The sequence below is a fragment of the Haemaphysalis longicornis genome, unplaced genomic scaffold (genome assembly GCF_048455015.1).
Source record: "Haemaphysalis longicornis isolate Haplotype H1 unplaced genomic scaffold, Haemaphysalis longicornis Haplotype H1 scaffold_14, whole genome shotgun sequence".
Taxonomy (NCBI): domain Eukaryota; kingdom Metazoa; phylum Arthropoda; class Arachnida; order Ixodida; family Ixodidae; genus Haemaphysalis; species Haemaphysalis longicornis.
Genome location: NW_027526245.1, coordinates 49,380,397 through 49,406,984, shown reverse-complemented (window position 1 = coordinate 49,406,984; position 26,588 = coordinate 49,380,397). Strand labels below are relative to the sequence as shown.

Below are 26,588 nucleotides of genomic sequence, written 5' to 3'. Positions count from 1 at the left end.
CCGCGGTGAGCAGCCAGCTTGAGCAGCGACCGTTGCTCCTCCCTTCCGGCTGTTCCCTTCCGGCAGTTTCGCCCGCTCCAGCAAGTGTTGTAGCGGTGACCAGGGGGGCGGGGGGATGCGTGGATGCTTGCTAGTACTTGGGTATGCGTTTCCTGTGTGTCGCGTGCCGTCTCATCGCTTTTAAAGCACGGCTTGAGCTCGCTAACGTGAATGGGCCCTGAAACCCGTCCTATGTTGGGATCTCTCAGCATGTAGTTCAGCTGCGACATTTTCTCCGCCACTACGAGTGGCCCGACCCATTAAAGCGCGAGAACTGCGGCAAATCCGAGAACTGCAGCAAAGCGCGAGAACTGCGGTTTCATCGCTGTGCGCGTGATTACGCCTCAGAACGGTGTCATCCCTTTTGTACTCCACATTTCGGTGAGCCCGGTCATATGTGGCTTTTTGCGCCGCCCTGGCCTTCTCCCGGTTCCGATTTGCGGCTTCGATGGCGTTTGCCAGTCGGTCGCGCAGGCGTCGCGCGTAGTCGGCCGTTGCCAGCCGCGCTGCCTCGTCGTCGTGCCGTTTGGCCAGAACTGTGTCCGTGGGTGTTGGAAGTTCCCTTTAAAGGTTAGAAAGGCCAGCGTGAAGCCGGTCGAGCGATTCTCACTGTTGCGCAGAACGAAGGCGATAGCATTCAGGTGTTCATCCCGATCCCGCTGGGTGCGCGCGTAGGCCCCGAGGAGTGGTTTCATATGCCGGTTTCGGTGCTCTCTCACGTTGGGCTGGGGGTGATAGCATGATGTGGTTTGCTGCCTGACGCCCATGATGGCGCACGCATCCGGAAACACCTTCGAGGTGAAATACATTGCGTTTTCTGTGATCTGCTGCTTGGGAAAGCCGTAGTGACAAAACAACTCGGACAGCCTTTGCAGGGTTTCCTGTGCCGTCGCCTTGCGCAGCGGGAAGATTTCTGCGAGCCCGCTGAAGTGGTATGTCACCACCAGTACGTACTTGTACCCTCGTTTGCTGCGGGCCCATCAGATCGCATGTCAGGATTTCCCACGGCTTCGTGCTTACTATATGCTGCAGGAGGACCGGCGGCTCGCCTCCCCTCGGCTTGTGCTGCTGGCAGTCGTGGGACCTACGTACATACTTGCACACCTGGGTTTTCATGCCCGGCCAGGTAGCGTAACGAAAAACTTTTGCCATGTCTTTTGTGCGCTATCGTCACCGTCTGCGTCGTGATAGTACTGCAGCGCGGCCCGTCGGAGTCTGCGAGGAATTACAGCCTTAAAAAACTCGTCCGAGTCGTCTTTTCCTCGAATATATTTCAACAGCACTCCATCACTCTCCAGCAGGAAACTGTCCAGCTCGCCTAAAACCATACCGGGTGCGCTCGGGCTCGCCCCACCTGCGCTTCGCGGTTCTGTGCCTTTTCTGAGGCTGGCGACTGCTTTCCGGCAAAAGTCGTCCTCCCTCTGGGCCCGCAGCAGCTCCGTCCGGCTGAATACTACCTCTAGGGGGACCCTTGTCCCCACCAAGTGCCCGTACTGCACGCTTTCGGGTCGCGTATGCTCCCGCACTTCGCTGGGCTTTTCTCTCGTCGAGATGGGTGGCTGACCTTCGGCCCCTCTGCGGCTCCCCCGCCGGCTGCTCGTCGTCTACTGGTGCCCGTGACAACGCGTCGGCTACCATGTTTGTGGCCCCTTTGCGGTATTGCACCTCGTATTCGAGGCGTTGTAGGGTAAGAGCCCACCGCGCGAGCCTTCCACTCGGCTCCCGGAGGCGAGACAGCCACGTCAGTGCCATGTAGTCGGTTTCAGCCGTAAATTTGGTCCTATCTACGTACATCGCAAACTTTCGCAGCCCGTAGATGATGTCCAGGCACTCTTCCTCCACTACTGAGAGAGTTCCTCTCGGCCGGCGTTAGTGCTCGGCTGGCGAATGCCACCGTTCGTAGCTTTTCCCGCTCCGCTTGGAGGAGCACTGCTCCTATGCCGAGATGGCTCACGTCCGTTTGGATCACAAATGACTTGTTTACGTCCGGCACCTTTGGTGAGGCCGTTTCCAATGCCCTGGGATAGCAGGCGGAAGCTGCCCTCTTGCGCTTCTCCCAACTCCCAAGGAGCGTCCTTCCTGAGTAGTTTTGTGAGGGGCTCTTGAAGGCGCACGCAGGCAGGAATAAACTGACGATAGTACCCTACCATTCCGAGGAATTGGTGTACCCCGCTCACGTCCTTCGGTGAGGGGAATTGCAGGATTGCCTGCAACTTCCGTGGGTCCGGGCACACCACACTTTCCCTCGCTGGACCTTGTACCCAAACATATTCACTTGAGAACTGAGCATTTGGGCCTTGGGTGCGTTTAGTGTGATTCCTGCCGCCTTCAGGTTCTCGAAAACGTCCCTCAACTGGCTGAGGTGCTCCTCGAAGGCGCGGGAGTACGCGACGATGTCGTCCAGGTAGGCGAGTGCGTGTTGCCAGTTGGCATCCCCAAGCACCCGATCGATCAGCCGTTGGAATATACTCGGACTTTCACAGAAACTGAAAGATATGCAGACAAACGTATACAGCCCCCGGTGGCACGTGAATGCCGTATTGCATTCGTCGCCCGGTCGCATCTCAGCCTGCAGGTAACCCTTGCTGGAGTCCAAGATGGAGAAGTAGCTATCACCACCAAGGGTTGAGACGATTTCTTCCACGTTCGGGAAGGGGTACGCATCGTTCTGGGTGACTGCATACGGCCTCCTGTAGTCCACGCACAAACGCCAGCTACCGTCTTTTTTCAGCACCAAAATCACCGGGAATCCCCACGGGCTCGTTGAGCGGCGAATGATGGCCTGTTTTAGCAACTCACCCAACGCGGCGTCACTCGCCTGCCGTTTGGCGGGACTTACGGCGTGGGGATTGCATTTCCAAAGCTGGGCCTCACCCTTGTCGATTCCGTGCTGTACCAGGTTGGTACAGCCCGGCTGCTCGGTGAACATCTCCTTGAACTCGCCCAACAGTGACAGGACGTGATCTTGCTCGGTAGTGGACAGCTCAGAAGCGTTTGCCAGGAGCGCCCATAATTCCGCGATCCGTTCTTCCCGAGCTGGCGGGGTCTGCCGCTAGGAGTTGCCTGGGCGGCCGCCCTGCGGCTGGTTCTCCGGCGCGGTGCTTGTCGGTCCCGCCACCGCCGTTGGCTCGGCGAACGGAACGAGTGATATTAGGGGGAGTTCCCGATAACCAACCATGGCGTTGACCAGAATGCTGGTTTTTACATGACGTTTTTGCCAAAGATGACCAGGACCGTGAGCCCACGCAAGTGCACGGAGCCTATTCGTCGATTCTGCCGATTCCAACGAACGGTGACGCGCACGTCGCCACCCGACCGCGCTTCCATGCACGCGAGCTGGAGGGGCTTGCCGCGGTCGCTTAACCAAAGGGCATTTCGCGTGAGGTGGTGCACGACTTCGTCCGCTATGAGAGATTTGGGCCGCCCGTGTACAAACCGCCTTAAAGTCCTGCTCCGCGATCACGAGATCGATGAATGGCGCAGGCGAATCAGTCGGGATTCTGCATCGGAAGGCTGTAGGCGCTGTAATGACGTCTGATTAGCTGGTGCGGCCGCCGTTGGCTTCACCGGTGGCAAGCTCCGTTTCCTTGATCCGACGGGCAAAAGCGAACTATGTGACCAGGTTGGCCACAGCCTTAACACGGTATTTCCCACCGCGGTGATCGATGCTGCTGCGGCCGTTAGGCCCCGCGCCCTCGTTGTTTCGTGCAATGGTCGGCGGCGCCGGTAGTTGCCTGAGCGGTCGGTTTCAACCACTCAGCGCTCTCGAGAAGGCCGGGCTTCCAGACTCCGCGCTTCGCAGCCCTGATGGGTACTGATGCAGCGTTCGGTCTCAAAGTGAGAGCCGCGTTTGGCGCTCCCGGATGTCCCGATCCCCCTGCCCGAGGAGCGCGCCTACGTGCCAGACGCGGCTGGGTTCGAGCGACTCTGCCGGTGGCGGTTGTGGGCGATACGCACGAGAAGCCGCGATTCCGGGTTTTCAGTTTGCGCGCATGCGTGTCCAGCTCGTTGAGATTGCGGCAGCTGCAGCAGCGCAGGTATAAAGCAAAGGTGGGGTGGTTCTGCCGGACGACGCGCTCGACTCTTTCCGCATTCGAAGCTTCTGGATCGGCGTACAGAGTTCCTGCATCGCTCGGGCATACTCGAGCAGCGGCTCATCGGGAGCTTGCGTACGCAGCTCCAGCTTTCGGCGCATCCGCGGTTGGCAATCATACGGCCGGAACTCTTCGTGGAACGCTGCGTGAAACTTCTCCCACGTAACCGCTGCGCAGCCGACAAGTCTGTGTCACCGCGCAGCGTCCCCCACCGAGGCCTCGGGCAGACTTCTGCTCAGCACATCGCTGTCGCTGCTGCCGGTGGCCTGTCGGTACCGATTCAGCGCTGCAGCCGCTGTATGTAGGAACCGGCATGTTGATGCGAGGGTTGGGCATCCGTACAGCCTGCACGGCTTGCTGTATTGCGCTGGCCAGTGCCGTTGCGACCCCGGCCGTGTTTCCTGGCCCTTCCGTGCGCTCAGTCACTGTTTGAGGGGGCGACTGGATCAGCATGTCCGGCGCGGCGTCGTTCGTCCAGGCGGTATATGTCCGCGGCGCCGTGGAGTCTGTCGCACGCACCACCCGTGCACCTTATTAGGGCCCCGCGCCGATTGGTGCGGAGTGCTCGCTGCGTTTGGGAAATGGCGCGCGGGGGAAGGCGTTTGCCTTGTAAGCGAAGGACGAGCGCCCGGTGCCTGTCGGCGCTAGTTGCTCGCCGTTACCGCGAAAATGCGCGGTGGCTGACTGTGCGCGCTCCGCGCTCGTGACTCGGCCGTAGGGGGGTGCTCCCGACTCACGTATGCCTTCGCTGCTGGTGTGAGGAACGTCGGCCGATGAGGGGTTCCCGCGGCCTGGCCGGCGAGCATCATCAGGTCGCACCACTCGCTGGCGTTGCTTGCCATCTTGCCTGATTGTTCGCCTCAACTGCGTTTGCAGATGAGGCCCCACGTTACGGGCGCCAATTTGTGGCGTGGCTCTGACTCGTGGGTCTGACGCACGCGGCTGCCGTGTGGACAGCGCCCGTGTGGGGAGGCAGGAAAGATGCAAGCACAACGGGCGATAATCGTCGGGGGTGGTTTATTCTCCAAACCACCTTTGCGCTCCCGTCTTCAGCGTCGTCGACGGGTCCCACGTTGCTTGACCGGCCGAGTTGGTTTACTGCGGAGGTAACATCGTCACCATACTTGGTCGATAATAGCTGACACGAGCCAGTTCCTCCGGCTCCTGTTCCGGTGGTTGTCGCCTCGTCGAGTCCCCGCGCGATCTCTGCGCGTCTCTTTTTACCTCCCCAATGACGTCATGTTCACCGCTCTGCCGTCCCATTGGACGGCCGGGTTTCCGCGTGACCCATGAGGTTCCTGGCAGCTGAGCGAGGGCAACGGCGTCTCCTCTCCGGCCGCTCGAGGGCTTCCGCGATTCCCCCCCTCTCCACAACGTGAGCCAATATTTCTTGTTCATACTGAAGGGCTTTCAGAGCGAAAAGTTTGGCGGAGCCTTTCACTTCTAAGCACACGCGCAAAACTTTTTGCCTGTTTTCATGCACGAGCTGGGGGTAGAGGGAAGGGGGGGGTGCACGCACAGATATCGGTCTTATGCCCTCACTAATGACATGTCTGTTATGCTGGCGGGAGGTTTAAAGTGTACGTCCACGACCCCATTGCAACGCGAACTTTCCGGTGCCCTCCGTGGTCCATCGGGTTGGGCTGGTGTTACGCAGACACTAAGAGGTATACGATGCGGGAGGGAAATAGACAGCTCCATGTTATTTCATTAGAATAAATTTCGAGTCCTGCAAAGTTTTGATGTGGTAAATGCGAATTGCTCGATCGCGAATTACCAACCAGTGTGGCTTGTCTCGTGCATTTCGTGTACTGCGTCCAGCTCCGCACCTGATTCTTCTTCACAGAGTGTAAGGGCACAAATTTTTATGTATCGTGGTGAAGTCATAAAATGCAGGGAACGTCACCAAATGAAAACTGTTTTGTAATTCTTAAAGCAGGAACCGTAGAATGCGGCGTTCGGTCGAGTATTATTATTATTATTATTATTATTCAAAAATACCCCTAAAGGCCCTTGCTAGGAGGGTATTACATAGGGGGCAGGATACATTAAGAACGAAAAAAAGAATACTAGCAGCACGTTAATAGGCAAACAAATAAATACAAGTGGGTGTGATGGAAAAAAAAGAAAAAAAGAAAGCAAGAAAGAAGGAAAACAAACAAAAAATCTTGAAGGAACTCTAGAACCTATAAAAGCACTTTTTAGTAAAGTTAACATACGAAGTAAGTGTGTAAAAGTTCTTGGAATTTGGTCGGATCTGTAAAATTTACAACGTGAGATGGTAGGGCATTCCAATCCACAATTGTGCGAGGTATGAAGGATTGTGAATATTTGGAAGTGTGGCATTTCACACGTGTCACTTTTAAGGCATGGTCCCGTCGGGGAAAGATGGTCGGTGTCGATGAAAAGAAATCAGGATGAAGAGAAGAGTGATGGTACAGTTTATGAAACAATGATAAACGTGACAATTTACGTCGATCTGATAGGATAGGTAAAGATGAGCCATGTTTTAGAGCCGTGACGCTGGTATGACGTGAATAATCTGAAAAGATGAAACGAACGGCACGATTTTGAAGGGATTCAATTTTGACAACTAAGTATGCTTTGTCAGGGTCCCAAATGGCAGATGCGTACTCAATTTTAGGTCTGATGAGAGTTGTGTATGCAAGTTTGCGGAGGTTAGATGGAGCATGTTTTAGTCTGTGCTTTAAAAAACCCAATGAGCGGTTGGCGGATGCAAGAATGATGTCTATATGATGATTCCATGTCAGGTCACAGTGCAGGTTAAGTCCCAGGTACTTGTAGGTGTCTTCTAGCTCAACAGTTGTGTTATTTAAGGAATAGGAAGTTTGAATGCGCGATGCGTGGTTTGTAAATGACATAAGTTTAATTTTAGAATTATACGACATTAACCAAGTGGAACACCAAGTAGATATAGAGTCAAGGTCAGTTTGGAGGGCCAGTTGGTCAGTAGAGCAGGTTATTGTACGGTAAATAACACAGTCATCAGCAAACAGCCTGATCCTTGAAGAAACGCAATTGGGTAAGTCATTGATAAAAATTAGAAAAAGTAAAGGGCCCAGGACACTGCCTTGAGGAACACCAGAGTGTACTTGACCGAAAAAAGAATTAACGTTATTAGCAGATGTGAATTGAACCCTAGATGACAGAAAATCTTTAACCCATGCAATTACAAGAGGGTGGATATTAAGTTGTGTAAGTTTGATTAGCAATCTGTGGTGAGGTACCCGGTCGAAAGCTTTAGAAAAATCTACAAATATTGAGTCGATGTGAATCCCAGCGTCAATGGAAGAGTGAATATCGTTATTAAAACCAGCGAGCTGAGTGTCACACGAATACTCTTTCCTAAACCCGTGTTGGTATTTAAAGATGATATTATGTTCTTCTAAGTAGCTAATCACCTGTGAGTGGATGATGTGTTCGAGAAGTTTACAAATAGTGCTTGGTATTGATATCGGTCTGTAGTTGAGTGGTGATAAGGAATTGCCGAATTTAAAAATGGGTGTTACTTTTGCTATTCTCCAAACTTCGGGAATTGCACCAGATGAAATAGACTGTGAAAAAAGAGCGGACAAGATGCGATAGATACCATCAGAAGTATTCTTTAGTATTTTATTATCAAAACCGAGGTGGTACGGAGCAGAAGAGTTTTTTAGTTTGTTAAGTAAAGATTGAATTCCGACTTCGCTAATCGTAATCACTGGCATGTTCGCGTCAGCAATTGCTTACGTTAGGACAACTGATAATGTTTTCACCGGTAAATACGGAACAAAAGCTATCGTTAAACACCTGCGCGCAACCATCCTCTGGATTTAAGGCACCATTGACTGATGAAAGCGTAATAACGAGATGCGATCGGGGGTTAATTATGCGCCAGAACCTTTGTGGACTGTTAGTTAACATCCAGGGTAAATCGTGAGTGAAAAAATGACGGCGTGTGGTTTTAAGAAGCGCTTGATATTGTTGGTCATACATTTTGTACAGGTGCCATGAAGTCGATCCTTTATTCTTGCCTGCTTTCCTGTAAAGTCGTTTCTTTTTGTTATTAAGGCGACGAAGTTGATCGTTAAACCAAGGAGCAGTGTTAGTGCATGATATGGTAATTACTGGTATATATTTGGCGATGAGTTGAGAAAACGTATTTTTGAAAAGAATCCAGTTTGTTTCGATAGAACGGGACAGATATTCACGCAGAAATCCTTCAGAAAAAATGGATAATTCATGGTTGATACGATCGAAGTTAGCTCTGTTGTAACACCTTATCGGTTTACTTGTTATTTTTTTCTTATGAGGTGAATAACTTAGATTTCCCGTGATGATGCAATGATCTGAAAGCCCGTCGAGTTTGATGATGTCCGAGCAAAGATCGGGATTATTTGTCAGGATTAGATCAAGGGTGTTGGCTGAGGTGGCGGATTGTCTTGTGGGCTCGGTGATAGGCTGAACAAGGGAGAAATCAAGGCAACACTCAAGGAACGCAAGAGCTTCAGTATCGCTGGCGATTACAGATAACGTAGACCAATTAATGACCGGAAAATTAAAGTCACCAAACACAATGAGCTCTGAATTAGGAAAACGCGTACAAATGTCACTCAAAACTTCACGAAATAACGCATGCATGTCGGGGGGGCGATAAACAACACCAATAATGACATTAGTTATTCCACACCTCAATGACACCCATACACGCTCAAGAAATGAATTGTTTGGAATTAATACAGCGATTAAATCTTTTTTTACCGCAAGAAGCACACCGCCGCCTCTACGATGTGCGCGGTCACAGCAAAAAATGTTGAACTCAGAGTTACACACCAGAATCAAATCATCAGGAATAACATCACTGAGCCAAGTTTCAGTTAGGGCGATTACAGATGACGAACATGAATCAATCAGTGATGAAAGCGCCACGTTTTTTGACATTACACTCCTAATATTAGTAAACAAAAAACTTGGGATGGTTGTGGAACTATTCTGCGCACTGGAAGGCGAGGGCAGGTTAGTAGCTGGGTGTAAACGAAAATGTCACTGTCCTGGGCTTGCCGAAGGGCTTGTACCTTGATGAGTGCTAGGGGTCTACTGCGCAACATGCACTGCGCAAACGCCATTTGAGTCCCAAGTGTACGTATCAGTGTTAATAAGTAGTTTATCGAAGGATAGACGGACACGATCACCGTCTTTCTTAATAGACTTGGAAAAATGCAGCAGTTTTCGGCGTTTATCGCGATCAGCCTGAGAGTAGTCGCGAGAAATACTCAGTGTAGTGTTTTTTAATTTGAAACCACGGCTCATCACTGTATCGACTTCTTTTTCGTTGTAAAGTTTAGCTATAATAGGCCGCGGTTTGTCAGGGGAAAAGCGGCCTATCCGGTGAGCCCTCACTACAGTCGATACTGTTAGTTCTAGCTTAGTAGTGCAAAATTCTTTAATAAAGGCCTTTGTAATTCCTTGTTAGCTCTTTGTTATTTACGCTCTTGCTTCATCTATTCTCAGTTCGCACTTAACAGAAACAACGTTCTGTACCCTTTTAAGGTGGATGGCCGAGTTGTACGAAGACGAAATGGCGGAAGGCCTGACGGAAAATCGGTGGGTAGGGACAGGAGTCTTTGCAGGCAAAGAAAAAATAAATCAGCAAATTGTTAACAATATTTGACAATACTTGACAGTAATCTGCCTAAGTGTGAAGATGGGGAACAATGCTAACTGGAAGCAATCAATCCTCTGTTCTTGTCTCCCGTCTAACCCTTTGAGGTCAATACTGGAGTGTCGGCCTTCAGATAGGAGGCGATGGGGGGGGGCGGGGGCGGGTAAGGACGCGGAGGGCTTGACGGCGTGGTGGGGACCGCATAATACTTCCCCATGGGCCAAAGATTTCCAACGAGCAGGTTGCTGAGAAGATAACGAACACAGTCAGTGACTATCGTAAGCAAACATTATGGCCCCACACGTGGTATGCGGCTATTTTATGTTATGTGAATATTTGGCATTCTCGCACGCCCGCAGAGTTTCTGTTATGCCTGGATGACTAGAACAAGTGGCAACAAGAAGCTTCCTTATCATTTGCAGCTGCGAGTTACACCTCGTTGAATTTTCAGCTCCAAAATGGCGACCGGCCATCTAACATTGCATCTTTGTCGGTGGTCGACGGGGCTCTTGCGAATCGATTGGGCCGTATTTTTGTACAACCGTAATCGCACGATTCTAACACGCCCCCGATTTTAACACGCAGGTACGTTTAGGTAAGAATTTACGAAAAAGAAATATACCGCAGATTCTATCGCACAGATGTAAAAGACATGACTGTTATGAATGGGCCAAGGACCTCGCAGGTGGGGACGAACGCTGTTTAACACGTTGACGCTATATTTCACGAGATGAAGAACAAGCAAACGACGGGAGCATAAGATGCGATGGGGAAATTATAACACAGTCTGTCGGTACACAATACACTCTGGCAGTTCGGGAGGTCTGAGGACAATGCCCGGTGCGATTAAGCTCACATTCCGTCGTGATGCGTTTCTGGCGGCTCAACAGCAGGAACGGCAGCGCCCGACAGCCGGAACGGAGTGTCAGCAATCGGTGCACCAATACTACGATGACGGTGCGTGAGCAGACGCGCTGTCGAGCCTTGACAACGGGTGACAACGGTCTTGTTCCAGGTGGCCCGTGGACCAGGCGTCCCACGGGGTTGTTTCCCACGAACCGCGCCCTGTTCCGCCGCTCGCCTTAGAGCCGTCGTCGTTCGAGCCCTCGCGATCTCGACACCGCGCGGCTGCTCCTCCTCGTCGTCGTTGCTGCATATCATGCTGGTTCAATGGCGCGGTCAACCGCTCGCGTGGCCATTCATCACACCACCCCCACCTCAAGAAAGTTGGTAGGGGACCAGACAACTATTCTTCCTAACGGGAGTGTAAAGTAACTGGATGTAGTTCTAGGTCGTCACACATATAATGCAGTTTGAAGTAAAAGAATCAATTGACGCAGTCGGAGAGGATGGAAGAGCGATCAAATTCTACTCATGTAGTCTGCGCCCACGTTGTCGGCTCCCTTGATGTAGTGGACGGTGAAGCTGTATTCTTGCAACGCCAGGCTCCAGCGCAGAACTCGGTTGTTGACGTGTTTTGCCGTCTGGAGGTATTGCAATGGCTGGTGGTCCGATTCAATTATAAACGGCTTGCCATACAAGTAGATGTGGAATTTCTGGACGGCCCAATACAGGGCGAGACACTCACGCTCAATGGTCGAATACCGCGTCTCTCGTGGCAACAGGTTTCGACTGGCGTACGCCACCGGGTGCAGGACGTCACCAACGCTTTGCAAAAGCACTGCCCCAAGACTCGTGTTTGAGGCATCAGTGCGTAGTACAAACGGTTTGGTGAGATCCGGTGCACGCAGTATTGGAGCGGAGGCAAGACAGCTCTTTAGGGCGTTAAACGCGTCTTCTTGTGCTGTCCCCCAGGCGATTCTGTTGCGCTGTCCCTTCTTTGTCAGGTCGGTAAGAGGTTTGGAAATCGCGGCGTAATTCGGTATGAACTTCCGGTAGTAATTAGCCAACCCCAGGAAGGACTGCAGAGCTCTCTTGGTTTCTGGTCTCTTTGAACCAAGGATCTTCTCCAAGGTCTGAAGCATTGGTTTAACTTGGAAGCCACCAATCCGATGACCCAAAAACGTTATGCTGTGCTCGCCTATTTCACACTTGCTGGGTTTAATGGTCAAGTTGGCTTCCCGGATTCTCTCAAAAACTTGTCCGAGGGCATCGAGGTGTTCTGCCCACGTATCGGTGGCAATTACCACGCCGTCGAAGTAGTGGTATACATTCGGTAAGTCACCCAGAACAACTCGCATGAGACGGGCAAAAACAGCTGGGGCCGTCTTAATTCCGAAGGGCATATATCGGAAGTGGTAGAGACCCGACGTACAGGAAAACGCAGTCTTCTCACGGCTGTCACGGTCCATTGGCACTTGCCAATATCCTTTTGTAAGGTCAAACTTTGAAAAGAACTTCTTCGAACCTACACGCGCAAGGACAACGTCAATGCGAGGAATAGGTTCCGAATCGGGGAGAAGAATCTTGTTCAACTCCCTAAAGTCAATGCACAGTCGGATGGTGCCGTCAGGTTTCCGGACAACCACAATGGGTGCGTGGTATGGGGACTGTGACTTCTCTATGATACCCATTCGCAGCATTTCCTGGACTTCACTTTCGATTGCCTCAAGTAAGGCGAGAGGTACGGGAAATTGTGGAATGTGCACCGGTTTTTCCGATGTTAAACTCAATGCACAGGTGACAAGGTTAGTTTTACCTGGCAAATCCGAAAAGATTGTCTCGTACTGCTGGAGCAGACTTCGAGCTTCAGTGAGCTGGGTATCATCGAGGGCAGCAGCGAGCTTGACGTCTGTGGCCGTCTGTGTACGGCGGGTTGGTACGGATAAGGGGCAATCTTCTGTTCCGCAGCCTTCGGTTCCATCAGGACCCGAGCAAACATCGTTGGTTGTGATAGCGACTGATGCCTGGACTGACGGCGAAGGTTTTCGGTCTTCGTAGCGCTTCAACATATTCACGTGGAACACCTTGCTCTTCCCACCCAGGTCGATCAAGTAGTCCACGTCATTCTTTGCCTCGAGGACTTTGAATGGCCCTTTCCATTGCATCAGCAGTTTGTTGAGTGCAGTCGGAAGCAGAATGAGAACTTTCTCGCCAGGATGGAGTTTCCTACGACGACACTTGCGGTCATAATATTTTTTCTGCTTGATGTGGGCCTTCTGAAGTTCCTCGTGGGCTAGTCGGCACGTCTGTTCTAGTCGATCCCGAAGGTCGACGAGGTAGGAATAAGTAGTGCGAACTTCGCGGTCGATGTTTTCATTAGTCCAGATTTCTTTCAGGACAGTCAATGGGCCACGAACGTGACGTCCATAAATTAGGTCAAAAGGAGAGAAACCGAGACTTGCTTGTGGCACCTCACGGTACGCAAAAAGGAGTGGGGCCAGGTATCGGTCCCATGTGCGTGGCTTCTCTTGGCACATTTTCTTAATCATGGATTTAAGTGTGCCATTAAATTTTTCCACAAGACCGTTAGCCATAGCATGGTAAGGACTTGTGTGGAGAAGCTTGACAGACAGTAGCCGACCCACTTCTTTCATGAGCTCCGATGTGAAGTTGGCCCCTTGGTCCGTAATCATCTCCTGGGGTATTCCAACTCTTGAAAAAATTTCCACGAGAGCTTCGGAAACATGTACGGCGTCCATCGCAGGAAGGGCTACGGCGTCGGGATACCGGGTTGCAAAGTCAATTAGAGTCAATATGTAGCGGTTGCCTCGGTCTGACTTAGGAGAGAGCGGCCCTATCAGATCAACAGCGACGCGCTGAAATGGTGTCCGGATCAATGGCGCGTTGACTAAGGGAGCTACGCCAACCTTCCCTTTGGGGGTGGTTATCTGGCAGATGTCGCACGACCCCACAAAGCGTTTGATGTCCCCTTGTACATCCGGCCAATAAAATTCTTCTAAAATTCAATCGCTCGTTTTCCGTATGCCCTGATGTCCCGCCATGATACTCTCCTGTGCGACTGGAAGGATGGTATCTCTGAACGCCTTCGGTACTACTAATTGTTTGAATGTTCGTCCAGTCGCGAGGTGGTATTTCCGATACAGAAGGCCCTTACTTTCGAGGAAGGTGTAGTAATTTCCTTTTCCCGAACGAAACTCCTTTCCAATTTTCCGGTAGCAGGGAGTCAAGGTTGGGTCGTTGTTCTGTTCTTGAGCTAACTTGCCACGGTTTACATCAACGTGGGGAATGGCAGCCACCTTTAAAGGTGATGTCCTTGATTCCTGAGTACTCGCAACAGCAGAAACTAAGCTACTAGGGTCCGACGGGAGATCTCGGCTTAGGCTGCTCGACGGTGTTTGCCTGTCGCCAGCAACTGCATACTCCCAGTCAAGATCTGGTTGGTGAGGCTCCCTGACGCCGGGAATGTTGCCCAGAACCAAGTCGTAAAGGGGGCAGGCCATGCAGGCGGCACTAATTTCGCCTACAAGATACGGCGTGTGCACTTGGATTCTTGCCTCCGGTAGTTCCTTGATGGACCCGTCTAGAAGGACAACACGGCCTGTTTTCCCAGTGAAACAGTCGCCGTCGACCAGATCACGGCGGACGATGGCAGTGTTGCTCCCAGTGTCTCGAAGAACCCTAGCAACCTTTCCAAGCACTCGTCCAAGAACAACTGGCATCCCCTTGACCAGGAACGGTGAATTTTCCTCGGTGTCTTCACAGTCATGACCAGTTGCGTCAGACGGCTGGGGGTTCTGGGTATTCACTACTGGGGTCCTCCTTGGAAGTGCGTTAAGAGCACAAGCAGCCATGTCGTCTTTGCTTCCCGAACCGCTACGACAATTGTCGGAAGTGTGCCCTGGTCTGTCACACTTAGAACAGTGTTCCCGCTCTCTCATCGCAGTTCGACAGTCTACCGTGAGGTGTCCGGGACGATTACATAAGAAACACCTCTGCGCCGACCTTTTTTGTGTATCGGTTGTGCCCTTGACATCTTTTTGCATGTCAGTGGGAGCCTTTCCTATGTTCGCAAGGTTTTGCGCCTCCAGGAAACAGTCCGTGGTATCTGCCAAGGCATCCAGGGTGGCGCACTCACGTTCCTTCAAGAAGACGACAAGTTTCGGGTGGCAACAACCGTAGAATTGCTCCGAGATTACCAAATCGCGAAGACCCTCGTAGGTTCTGGAAATGTTGGCCATTTCCACCCAATGGTCGAAGTAGCTCGAGAGCCTCGCCGCAAACTGCCTTCCCGTCTCGCCGTCTTCAGCTCGGGCTTTCCGAAACTTCTCCTGGTACCCTGTTGCCGTGAATCTGAACCGCTGCAGCAGCGCTTTCTTGACCTTGCTGTACTCAAGCGACTCATCTGCAGTCATGCGGCCAATCACGGTCAGCGCTTCCCCTGACAAGCACATACTGAGGCCGACAGCCCATTTTTCCTGTGGCCACCCCTGTCCAGTCGCCACGCGCTCGAAGCGCTGCAAGTACGCGTGCAGGTCGTCGCGTCGTTCATCAAACAGGGGCAGGAGCTTCTGCGGATTCACGACGGGCGCATTTGGGTTGATTTCGTTCCCGGCAGTAACTGCGTTGGTGCTTTGCGACCCTTCTTGAAGACGAATCCTCAACTCCAGGATTCGCATTTCCCTCTCGGAAGCTTCCTTTGCTATCTCGGCAGCTTCTCGCCGTCCCTCTTTTTCCCGTTCAGCAGCCTCCTTTGCTATCTCGGCAGCTTCTCGCCGTCCCTCTCTTTCTCGTTCTGCAGCTTCACGGAGTGCCTCTCTTTCAGCTGCCCTCTCCGCACGCTGCTCTGCCCGCTGGGTGTCGATCCACTGGCGAAGTTCCAGTCCTGACAGACCCAGCTGCGTCCCGATCGCCATTAGCTTCTCCACATCCATGGTGGAGTCTTCAATCACGTGCTTTCACAGCAGTCAACTTCTCCCTGCAGATGTTATGGGTGGGATCCTGGCAGGCTCGCCACTTTTGTTATGAATGGGCCAAGGACCACGCAGGTGGGGACGAACGCTGTTTAACACGTTGACGCTATATTTCACGAGATGAAGAACAAGCACACGACGGGAGCATAAGATGCGATGGGGAAATTACAACACAGTCTGTCGGTACACAATACACTCTGGCAGTTCGGGAGGTCTGAGGACAATGCCCGGTGCGATTAAGCTCACATTCCGTCGTGATGCGTTTCTGGCGGCTCAACAGCAGGAACGGCAGCGCCCGACAGCCGGAACGGAGTGTCAGCAATCGGTGCACCAATACTACGATGACGGTGCGTGAGCAGACGCGCTCTCGAGCCTTGACAACGGGTGACAACGGTCTTGTTCCAGGTGGCCCGTGGACCAGGCGTCCAACGGGGTTGTTTCCCACGAACCGCGCCCTGTTCCGCCGCTCGCCTTAGAGCCGTCGTCGTTCGAGCCCTCGCGATCTCGACACCGCGCGGCTGCTCCTCCTCGTCGTCGTTGCTGCATATAATGCTGGTTCAATGGCGCGGACAACCGCTCGCGTGGCCATTCGTCACAATGACACCAAGTACCTGGCAGAAGACAATTTGACGCACGCAGCTGTACCATCAATATTCCTTGTCCTTCATAACCGTGCTTATTCAGCTGCTGCTGGAATTAAAACTCGAGCTGTGAGTATTCATAGTACTTTCAATTTTATACCCTTGATTATCCAGCTCCGGCTGACATCAAAACTGGAGCCGTAAACATTCACAGAACGTTCAATTTTAAGTGCCTTGACCATAATCATAGACGTTACGGGCCGTTGTTCAGATGTTGCTTATTTATGAATTCTACCTGGTAGTCTTCAAGCTCTACAAAACGTCCGAGTTCAGGGCCGGTGAAGCCTTTACAAGAAAGTTTGGCCCTAAGTAGGAACGACACAGAATGCGCCGACACAACATCAGGTCCCCTTTGCATAATTCATGTGTGTGATTGTATGTGTGAGATAAACATTTGGGGGCCATCAATTTTTTGTTTGTTTGTTTTTGATCACCATTTTTGCTTAATTCCCGTGTTTTCCTAATAAACCTTCAGCTACAGACAGCGCTTGTGCCTTTCCTACTCTTCATGTCCTGTTTCCCTTGCCGCCGGCCATCATTAGTGTGCAGCTTGTTTGCTTTCTTCGCAAGTAATTTCAAACAAATGTTTCCAGTGTGCCATTTTGACCAACTTACTGCGTACACGAGCCGCTGGGCGCACTGGCGAGCGTGTGGGGGTGAGCCATGAAAGCGCTTTTTATTTCCGATAGGCGGCTGGAAAAGAGGGAGGAGGCCCTTATAGAGAAAACTGAGGGGGAAGCATGGTCTAGCATTTACAGTATGAGCCAGCCCCTACATGAACCGTTGTGGTTCCCTACAGCTGCCAACAGGCGCCAGCGGGGCGGCGTCGCCATCCCTAGGGAGCCTACATGCCGCCGTCTTTCAGGGTGTTGACAGGCGCGTAGCCAGGATTTTTTTTCGGTGGGGGGAGGAGGGGGTGGCTGAGGTTGTTCTCAAGGCCTGCCCCCTCCCCCCACCGCCCAATGAAAACAAGCGCGATAGTTTATGTGTTTGGTTCATTAAAAAGACTTCATTGTCTTGATAAGAATGATACCATTTTTATCGCCAACTTCAAAGGAATAATCGAGATATTAAACAGAGCATATGCAGCCGTGGAGAATCCCCGCCCACTTTCTCGCGATTTCTCTGTGACATCACAGGATCTTGTTCGTACGATTGCGCCAACGACCTAAGCCACCGCCAAGGCACATGATTGCGCTATTGTAGAGGGGCCAATCCCTTCATCCTGTCATTTGAATATTAACGCGAAGTTAACACACTCATAACTACTTTTTAGTGCTGGTCTATATACATCACTCCTGCCCATATTACGTCACTGCAGCGCTAAGTATGACTTTTTGTTATTTGTTGCATTGCTTCGGTTGAAAAACGTCTGTGACTCGAAGGGAGAGTGTGAGTTACCAAAGCTAGTCCTACCAAATTGAACGGCGTTGTATTTTGTCTTCAAATGGGACCTTTAAGGTCTCTCTGCTGATTATGATGGTATTTGCGCAGGTGAAGTTGTAAACTGTGCGAAAATCCGCAGACCGCGTGGTGCAATTCTGTGCCCGTGATACGGCACGTAATCTGCACGCTCGGGCACCTTGTGCAGGCATTGCAATAAATAGCCATGGTTTCATGTGATCAATTACATTATTTCAACGTGTGGAGTATGAGTGTGAGATCCGCAATAAAATGACGTGGGCCGTAAAAATTATTTTTTTTATTTAGTTCTTCTTGTCCAAAATGCAGAAACATTTTTGCACAAAGCATTCTACGCCCGTACAGCAGCTTTCAGTGCAAGGCCAATGAAGCTCATTCTGTGCACTGTACATATAATTCATGTCCTCAGGTGATGTGTAGCGCAGGTCTTATCTCAAATAAAAAACGACAGGCTATGGATTATGCCTACAATAAGCGTTATATGACTAGCAAAAGTTTCAGCAAGTACTAACCCTATATAAACACACAGACATCTCGAACAAGAATAGCGCTGTTAACGGCGAAAATTACACGAACAAGGCAGGATTAGCCCTCACGCAAAGAGGAATCATTCAGCCATCGGTATTTCTTAAGCCATGTCAGTTAAAATTTGCGCTTGTGTTTTTGGTCTCAACGCAATCCATCTGATACCTTCTATCAGGGCTCCGGGCAGAAAAGAGAAGCTGGAGCTTTGTAACATAGTGGACCTGGTTGATATTCCGGCACAGCCCAAATGTCAAGTCTGCTGTAATGAGCTCCCCTACTGTGTTCTGAAATTAATACATTATTCTCTGTCAAGTATTCAATGCTTCGTGCGTAAATGCCCTAGAGTCTGTCTGAAGACGTGCACTATCCAGTAACTTTTCTGGGGAGGTCATTCCCTTCAGGTGTAGCTACCTCTCCTGGAGAAGTCACTCCTGGATAAGTCACTGCAACGTTTACCATTCAATGCTGTATCGAGCTTTAAATTCAGCAAGAAAAAATACTAACGCAAAGACGGCGGTGTCGGCCATACTCTGTGGTTAGGCATGCTGTGTGCAAGTTGAGGAAAATATTGCTGGTTCTGAATTTTGTTGTGAGTGATGAGGAAGGGGTTATAATGGGGTCCTACCATTTCGATTAGAAACTTTAAAGGACATACTTTTTAGCTGACTCGTGGGCTGTCATTGTTCAGCCGAGTACACACGACGGGTTTTAAAGCTAAACGATAAAACAGCCTCTTCAGTATATGAGCATGGGCGGCTCTATAATGTATAGGACTTACAGGAATTTTGTAGTTTTCGTTAGAGACTCGGGAAATGGAAATTATGTTGAGAAGCTCCTTGGTCCACCAGAGAACGGAGCATTGGGCAGTTGTAGAGCCAGCATCACCTTCGCGCGTGGTGCGACGCTTTTGTTTCCCGGAGTCAACCAAAAAAACATGCGTAATTGCAAGGCCCCCAAACATAAATGCTACAGACTGCTGTTTTTCAGCGTGAAACAGGCAATAATGGCACAGTTACAGTATTGCCTTGGTTCACAGCGACCGTGATGTCCACCTTTCAGGCTACGACATGATATTGCTGTCAAGCATGATATTGCTAAAAATTGCAGTTTTTTACAGTGATAATTCTTCGGTCATATTGGTTATTAAGCAATTGTGACGATTGCTCAAATTCACCTTCATTGGACATTTTAGAATATATACGTAACAGTTGCGGATCCAGGCAGGAAGAATCATATTAGCGCGCACCCATGTGTGGGGAGGGTGGCGGGGGGGGGGGGGTGCGGCGGAAGTGTGCTGGTGCTCTTAATAGGGCCTGTAGTCTGTAGCCTGTTTGTTTAATTACGAAATTCTGTTGTCATGGAAGACCAATTGAGCATTGAAACAACGGTACATATACGCACACAGAACTTCGAAGGCGGGGAAGCGCTAACGAAGAATTCTACCACAACGGCACGTTCCTTTCTGCGCCACGATTACGAATGTCCTTCACTTACGCACGCTGCATAATGATTTTAAAGTTGTGTGCAGCAGTGGATGCACGCGTTGGTATGAAACGCGGTGACAAAAGTCCCGATAACGGGAATACCTCACATAAGTTGTGTCCCTGTAAAAGCAAACTACTAAAGCTGCAGCGAGAACTAATCCCTCTCCAAGACTGTGCATAATAAAACATTTAGGCATTTATACGAGTTGAATTAACGTTTTCCTTCATTCAGTCACCTATCCGCTTCACCGTGGGCACTTCTTTCAGCGTCCAATTCAAACGCAAATATTGCATTCGAAATTAAACGAGATACACAATTTTTATGTCAAGACACAAAGGTACTGTAACATCGTGTGAATTTAGGAAGTGATGAATTGATCTACACCGCACAGCTTAAGGAACAGCAACCTACATCGTCAAAAGACATCAGTGATCCTGCAAGGAAAAATCAATGGAAGATAAGGACTTACAATTTGAGGCCTCTTTTGTGTGTTGACAATTCGAACATGAGCTTCTAAAAGGCATGGGCGCTTCTGTCCTTGCAGCAGATTGCTGTTGTTGTGGCTAAATTAAGACCCTGATTATACACTGCTCCGGGCAGCCGCCGCCCACATAAAAAGCGGCCGTGCACGCAATTGAGGGGCTTTAGTTGTGACCGGGGTTGAAGATGGCCATCGGTTCTTTGTTACTGTCGCGGCTGCCGTCTCCCTGCGGCTGGGCTAGTGACCGCCGTGCTCTCACGTTTAGGATAAAGTCTGGAAATGGCTCGGCGAGCCGCTGCGCTCCCTTTTTTCTGACCCGCTGTTCTCTAATTTCCTGGGTTTGGGAACAATACCGCCGAACAAACCTGCGTAATTGCGGAGGGGAAAATGACTGTCGCAGCACCGCTTTCAGAAGGGGATACGCAGTGCGCATAATCTGTGACCACACCAACAACACCATCGCGGGCTCGAAACAAACGTGGAAAAGGAAGTATGAAAGGGTGACGCGCGGAAGATGGGCACACTTTGCTGTGCGCCCTCACTCGCAAAGGCCCTCTGCCCACGCACGCCATTATTTCAGGTAAACCCCACATTTGCCCAATACGCCACGCCTGCATCCCATTCATCAATTATCTTGCAGGAGTCTTGAATGTCTGCCCACGGCCGCTCGATATCCCCCTTTTTAGGAGGTGGAGAGGCCGTGGTCTGCCACCACAGCTTGCATTGCATGTCGTTCTTCTTAACACACAATGCTCGTCTGTTCCCTTTAGGCCCTTCATCGTACCAGTCTTCACCCGTCGGCGGTCCCTCTTTTTTTCCGTCGCGAGTTAGTGCGGGGACCACTCCTTGCATCCTCGTCTATACCGTGACGAGTCAATCTCCTCTGCTCAGAACGACTCAGCCGGCCACTTATTCTCCGTGTGGCGACATGTCACGCACAAAGGGACACAACGCACACCTTTGGCGTCCCGCGTGCTGAGCTTACCCGAAGGCGCGATCGGTTTTCGGGGCTGCACCCCTCCGCAACTGTCCTGCCTCAGGTGCTTCGCTTTGTGTAAGCACGAATGCGTAGGACAGGCATTTATTCGTGCATGTTTCTTGCGAAAGATATGCTCTTTGTTTACAGGCGACGCACCAAGCAAAACGGCAGCACGGTTGGAATCCCCCAAACCCCCCCTCTGGCTACGCCACTGGGTGTTGACATGTTTGACCATGGTTGCCTACCAGCTCTGGCGGCCACTGAACTTGACGGGCCACCATATTGTCCCCAGCATTCGCGCGTTTACACTGAGGTAGCGCGGGTTCAGAGGGCTTCAACACGAATTGGATGGTTTATTTATATAGAAAGATTGGGAAGCTGGAGGATTGTAACCTGAGGTTTACCGCCGTTTTCTGAAACCGAAAGAACGTGTTCGCTGACTCGAGTTCTTGCGAAATACTGTGAAAACAGCTCGTTTCTCGCAGTGCACCCGCCGCGTTGGACGGGTGATTATGGCTTTTAGGGAGCGTATATTTGTGATGGGGAGAACCGCGACATCCCTGTGAACCTTATTTTATGCCTGCGCGACATTCCTGAGCCAAAGTCATCCCATCAATGCAAAAACGTTAAAGGCGTACTCGGGCAGGGCACATGGCAGTACTATTTCAGATGACGGCGCCTGTATTCGCGGGGAAGCCGCATCAAATAACCGCGTAGCTCGCAATGTTTTTTTGCATGTCGCGTAAATGCGGTTTCTACTTCCTTTGTGTCTCATACCCTGGACAGTGCTTCGGCGCGTAATAAAATTCCACCCAGGAAGTGTACTTCCTGCGAGCAAATCTGGACAATAGACTGCTATAATACATCACAGGTGGTGGGCTTTCACAAAAAATGGTACGGTCACTCAATCAGATATCGCAAATCCGTGCCTGCTTCAAACCTGTAAATTAGGCCGAAAAGAAAAAGATGGGAGAACAAGGAACAAAGCAGTTTTTCCAGACAAGATTTTATTGACCCGCATTTTCCCGCCATGTAACAATTTTTTTGCGGTTTATCCTTTTGATTCTAATTTTTTGTATGTTTGGTTACTTCTAATGTTACGCCCTTTTTTTCTTTTTCGTAGTCGTTTTGTACCCCTTGTACCTATATCTTTGGTGTTAAGCTTGATATCCATCTTTTTTTATTGTCAAGAACATATTCCTACCACTGTGAGCTTCATGACTGCAATGTTGCTTAAATAAAATACCTGGGAAAGCGCACCGAGTATCAAATCAAATCACTTTACTCAAACACGCTAGGATGCTTAGGGGCACGGAAAAAAGCCCAAAACAGGCTTAGTTTCTTCACACCGTCCTGCCTGCTTTGCTCGAAGCTTGTGTCCTCGAAATGTGCCTAGAATAGAGCAACAACACGAAAAGTCCGACACAGCACCACAGCCACACACTAGTCCATATACATTTGCTCGACCAGCACTACAAGGATACTGTATATAAAATGAGATCACTATATGAGATCACTATATGAAATAATGTTTTTGGGCTGCTATAAAATAAAAGGAAAAGGAAAAAAAATCTGACGCAGCGCAAACTCTTGCACGGGCATATTTCAGTTATAAGCCAACAACTGTCTTCACTGGAAAGCCAGCGAGAGAGAGAGATTTTATATGCTCAGGAGAACCTACAGCAGCAAAGGCAGAGAATCCACACGGTACCAAGGTACTTCGTTCCATTTTTTTTTTCCTCTTTTGGTGGGAGGCGGCGGAGGTCGAGATGAACTCAATGCAGCAGCCTGTTCCAGCGTTCTATGAAATCCCATAAGCTGAAGACAAAAGGCTATATTAAAGTTACGGCATAAGGTTATAACTTCACTAGGTTTCATGCTCACTGCAGTCGTGTTGTTTTAGGCTTCTCGAATGTATGATTTCAGCCGTAAGATCAGACAATCGATGCCGTTTGCCGAATTGTCCATTATCCTAAACGAGTAAATCAATGAACAGAACCGTCCATATAAATAATTAAGCTAGCCAGACAAAAACATTCAACGGTGTTATTTGTTCACAGTCATTCTATTGGTTTTACGTCTATTTGTTTTAGGCACCGAAGCAACACCTGTGCTTATATTTGTTACACACAGCTCTCAAATATTAAAACCGTAGTCTAACCAATATATAAATATGAGCAAGAAAAAATGCCTGCACCACTCGGTGATGATGTTCGTGCACCAAAATATCCGGATCCCGAAAAAAGCGATTCCCTATGAAAGCTCTGTTGTAAACACGGCACAATTATACCGTGCACAGACCATGCAAACTTAGGAGCATATATAGTTCCAATGGCTAGAATCGCCACACACAGGCATTCCGTAATGTCAACCGCACGACCAAACCGTGGTAACGCAAAGGTGCTGAATACTGCGGAGCTACCTAGCGACCCGTCGCACGTCGGCGCACAACAAAATCAACGTTAAACTGGCAGAGGGCAAGAAACAGGCACACTAAACGCACGCTAAAGAGCTGCGTGCAATCATTTCAGTACTCACCTCGCGAACACGGGCAGCAGTGGTGGGCTCCCAGCAATCTCGCTTCACTTGAGCAATCCAACGTTTGTGCCTGTTAGGGTTGGTGGGGAAGCGGAACATTTGTACGCCCTGACTGCAATGGTTTGTGCACTGCGGCACGCAACAGCTTGGCATTTCTGCTTCCAAAGTGGGCAGTTAGCGAGAGGATGGTGTCGTGGCACAGGCTGGCTTGAGAGCGCTGTGGTTAATCGCAGCGCATATCACTGCTTCCACATCCGCGCCAACGTGCACGACGCAGCAGGAACGACTCGCCGGGACCCAACACGGCGCTCTCGTCGCCCGTCGCCATGGATACCTGGACTGGCAACACTCTGTGTTGGCGGGCAGCGGCGAGCGGTGCGACAAAGGCTGACACCACCCTAAAAGACCACAAAACAGGGAAGAAAAGACGGCGGCATGTAGGCTCCCTAGCCATCCCGACATTTCCACCACCACTGGCGCCAGGCGTCCCGCTTCGGAGCTCGGAGAGGCGGCGATGCGTCCAACCACAGTTACTTACGTGGGCTCTCATGTTTCGGCTGCTTCCCGAACTACCGTAAAAACCCGCGTATAATACGGACCTGCGTATAATACGAGGTGTAAATCGGGGACACCAAAATCAGAAAAAAAAGTTTTCCTCCGCATATAATGCGAGGTAAAGAGCACAGAAAACATTTATTTGCACTGCAGTTACCGTTCAGTCATTTTCAGTTTTCGCTGGCACTGTCTCCCGACGTCCGTTCAGTCATCGTCAGGTTCGCTGCCGCTGTCTCCTGAAGTCGCCTTGTCGGAAATGTTTCTGTGGTCCTCAGCGCTATCAAGGGCGTTCGAGATGCCGCATTTCTTAAAAGAGCGACTGGTGAGCTCCTCTGGGATGCTGGCCCACGCATCCGCGATCCAACCGCAAAGCACCGCTGGAGAATCCCGCGTCAGCCACCCGGTAGCTGTCACTTACGAGTCTCCTCATCCACTCTTGGTAGCAGGACCTGATGCAGTCTTTGAAAGGCTTGTTGATGCAAACGTCTAGCGGTTGCAGCTGTGCGGGGTTCGCGCAACAACTTCTTCACGGAATCGGCCAGGTGGCAGCGAAAGGCCGCCGACACCACACAGACTTTATCCAGTCAAGCACCAGTTGCTTTCTCCACCCGCGAATGCTGCCTTCAGTGATGCCGAACTGCCGTCCTGCGGCGCAATTCCTCATGGTCTCGGCACATAAAATAACTTTTCTTTTAATCGCAGCCGAATACTGCCTTCGTGCACCCGACATCGTGATAGACTTGCGGTGAACGTGCCTATCCTTCGCGTGGTCAAAACAATCAAAATGGCGCCGGCTGAGAGAAGCAGCAGCCAGCTAACGCCATCGCAAGATGGCGCACTCCGCTGAAACCACAACCAAAAGTTCAAGTTTTCGGCTGAAAACTTTGGTATCCACATATAATACGAGGCACAAATTTTACATAGTAAAATTTGGAAAAAAACCTCGTATTATACGCGGGTTTTTACGTAATACCTCCAGTGCCACCTGAAGTTTATTCTCTGTGTGTGGGTATGGGGGAAGGGGGCGCACAGTTTATCGTGTACGACTGCGTGCTGCAGTGAACTGCAGACCTCAGTGGACCGTGGACGGAGTCTCAGGCAAAGGCCTCCCTGTGTCTAGACTGACGGACAGTATTGCAAAGAAGTGTGTGTGTGAGGGGGTGAGGAGACGATAGGGGAGGGGAAGGCAGGGTCATACGGCGCGGCAGCGCTGTTTTAAATGTGCGTCCGTGTCGCCGACGGCGAGAAAAGGAAAAGACAAAAAAAGTAAAGGGAGGAGAGAATTCAGGCTCCGGCGTGTTGGCGCCGCCGAGGTAAAACAAATCAAAGTGTAAGAGGAGGCTGGATTAAGCTCAACGGACACCAATAGCATAGAACCGCGGTTACGCGAAGAATGGAGCGAAACTTCGGACGTAATTGCAGTTGCTTATAACTATACCACTATTGTAATCAGTTCAGCCATGTTAAAAATACTGCTTTAGTGTTAAAGTCCTGGTTGTGACTTACCAATGTTTGAAATTGTGCTTGTTCGTACTATTGCATATTTGCATATTTTGTCAGTGCATATTTTGTTAGTCAGTGGCTAGGAACACTAGTAACTTGCTGCACGCCTGTGGCAGTGAGTTACTAGCCCGTCCTGCGAACAAGCCTGTAACCAAGGGGCCATATACTGAATGAAACATTTTTCAGTGTGAATACTATGCATAAAGGTGGTCAAGGAACCACAAGTTTATAATGGCAGTGTACTAATGCAATATGCTTAGGCCTATAAAAGTTTGCAGACTTGGATTTTGAACGCTAAATCTGGATTTGGGGTGCACCTTATTAGAGCTTTAGGAATAATTTTTTGTGGAGCGAAAACTGCCTGCAGGAAAGTCAAATTTCTATGATGATGATGAATGATCGTGGGTGAACTGAAAGAACAAAACGTTTCCCGTAGCCGGAATCGAAACTGAGTCCTTCGCGTTATGAAGCCGGAGTGTATCCGATTGCTCGATTGCTACGTAGTCGAAGTGATTTGGAAAACTCGGACGACAAGCAACGAATTTGTCGCGACATAGCTTCACGTTCAACTATTGTCGTCGTTAGACGAAGGGGTGTAACGATTTCTTTCTTCGCGTGTACCAAAATATCCATTTCGTGCCTTCATCTGTAAAGCGGCCCACGTGGCTGCGAATCAATCGCGAGTGCTTTGTCCCGGCAGCCTAGGCCCTAGGAACTGAAACACACCGGCGGGTTCCGCAAGTATTTGGCTACCAACACGTAATACCTGCCAGAAATACTAAGTAAAGACTTCTTGGGAACATCACCAAAGCAGAATATTTTTTTCAGTG

General features: G+C 50.3%; 1 protein-coding gene across 1 annotated transcript; it reads right to left on the bottom strand.

The window, feature by feature from the left end:
• Window positions 1-11,156: 11,156 nt before the first annotated feature.
• LOC144164889 (uncharacterized) lies at window positions 11,157-15,335 on the bottom strand. The gene is made up of 3 exons (XM_077695131.1): window positions 14,662-15,335; window positions 13,814-14,532; window positions 11,157-13,408 (listed from the first exon to the last, which is right to left on the bottom strand). Exons 1-3 carry the CDS (start codon window positions 15,333-15,335, stop codon window positions 11,157-11,159), a joined length of 3,645 nt encoding a protein of 1,214 aa, XP_077551257.1.
• Window positions 15,336-26,588: the final 11,253 nt, after the last annotated feature.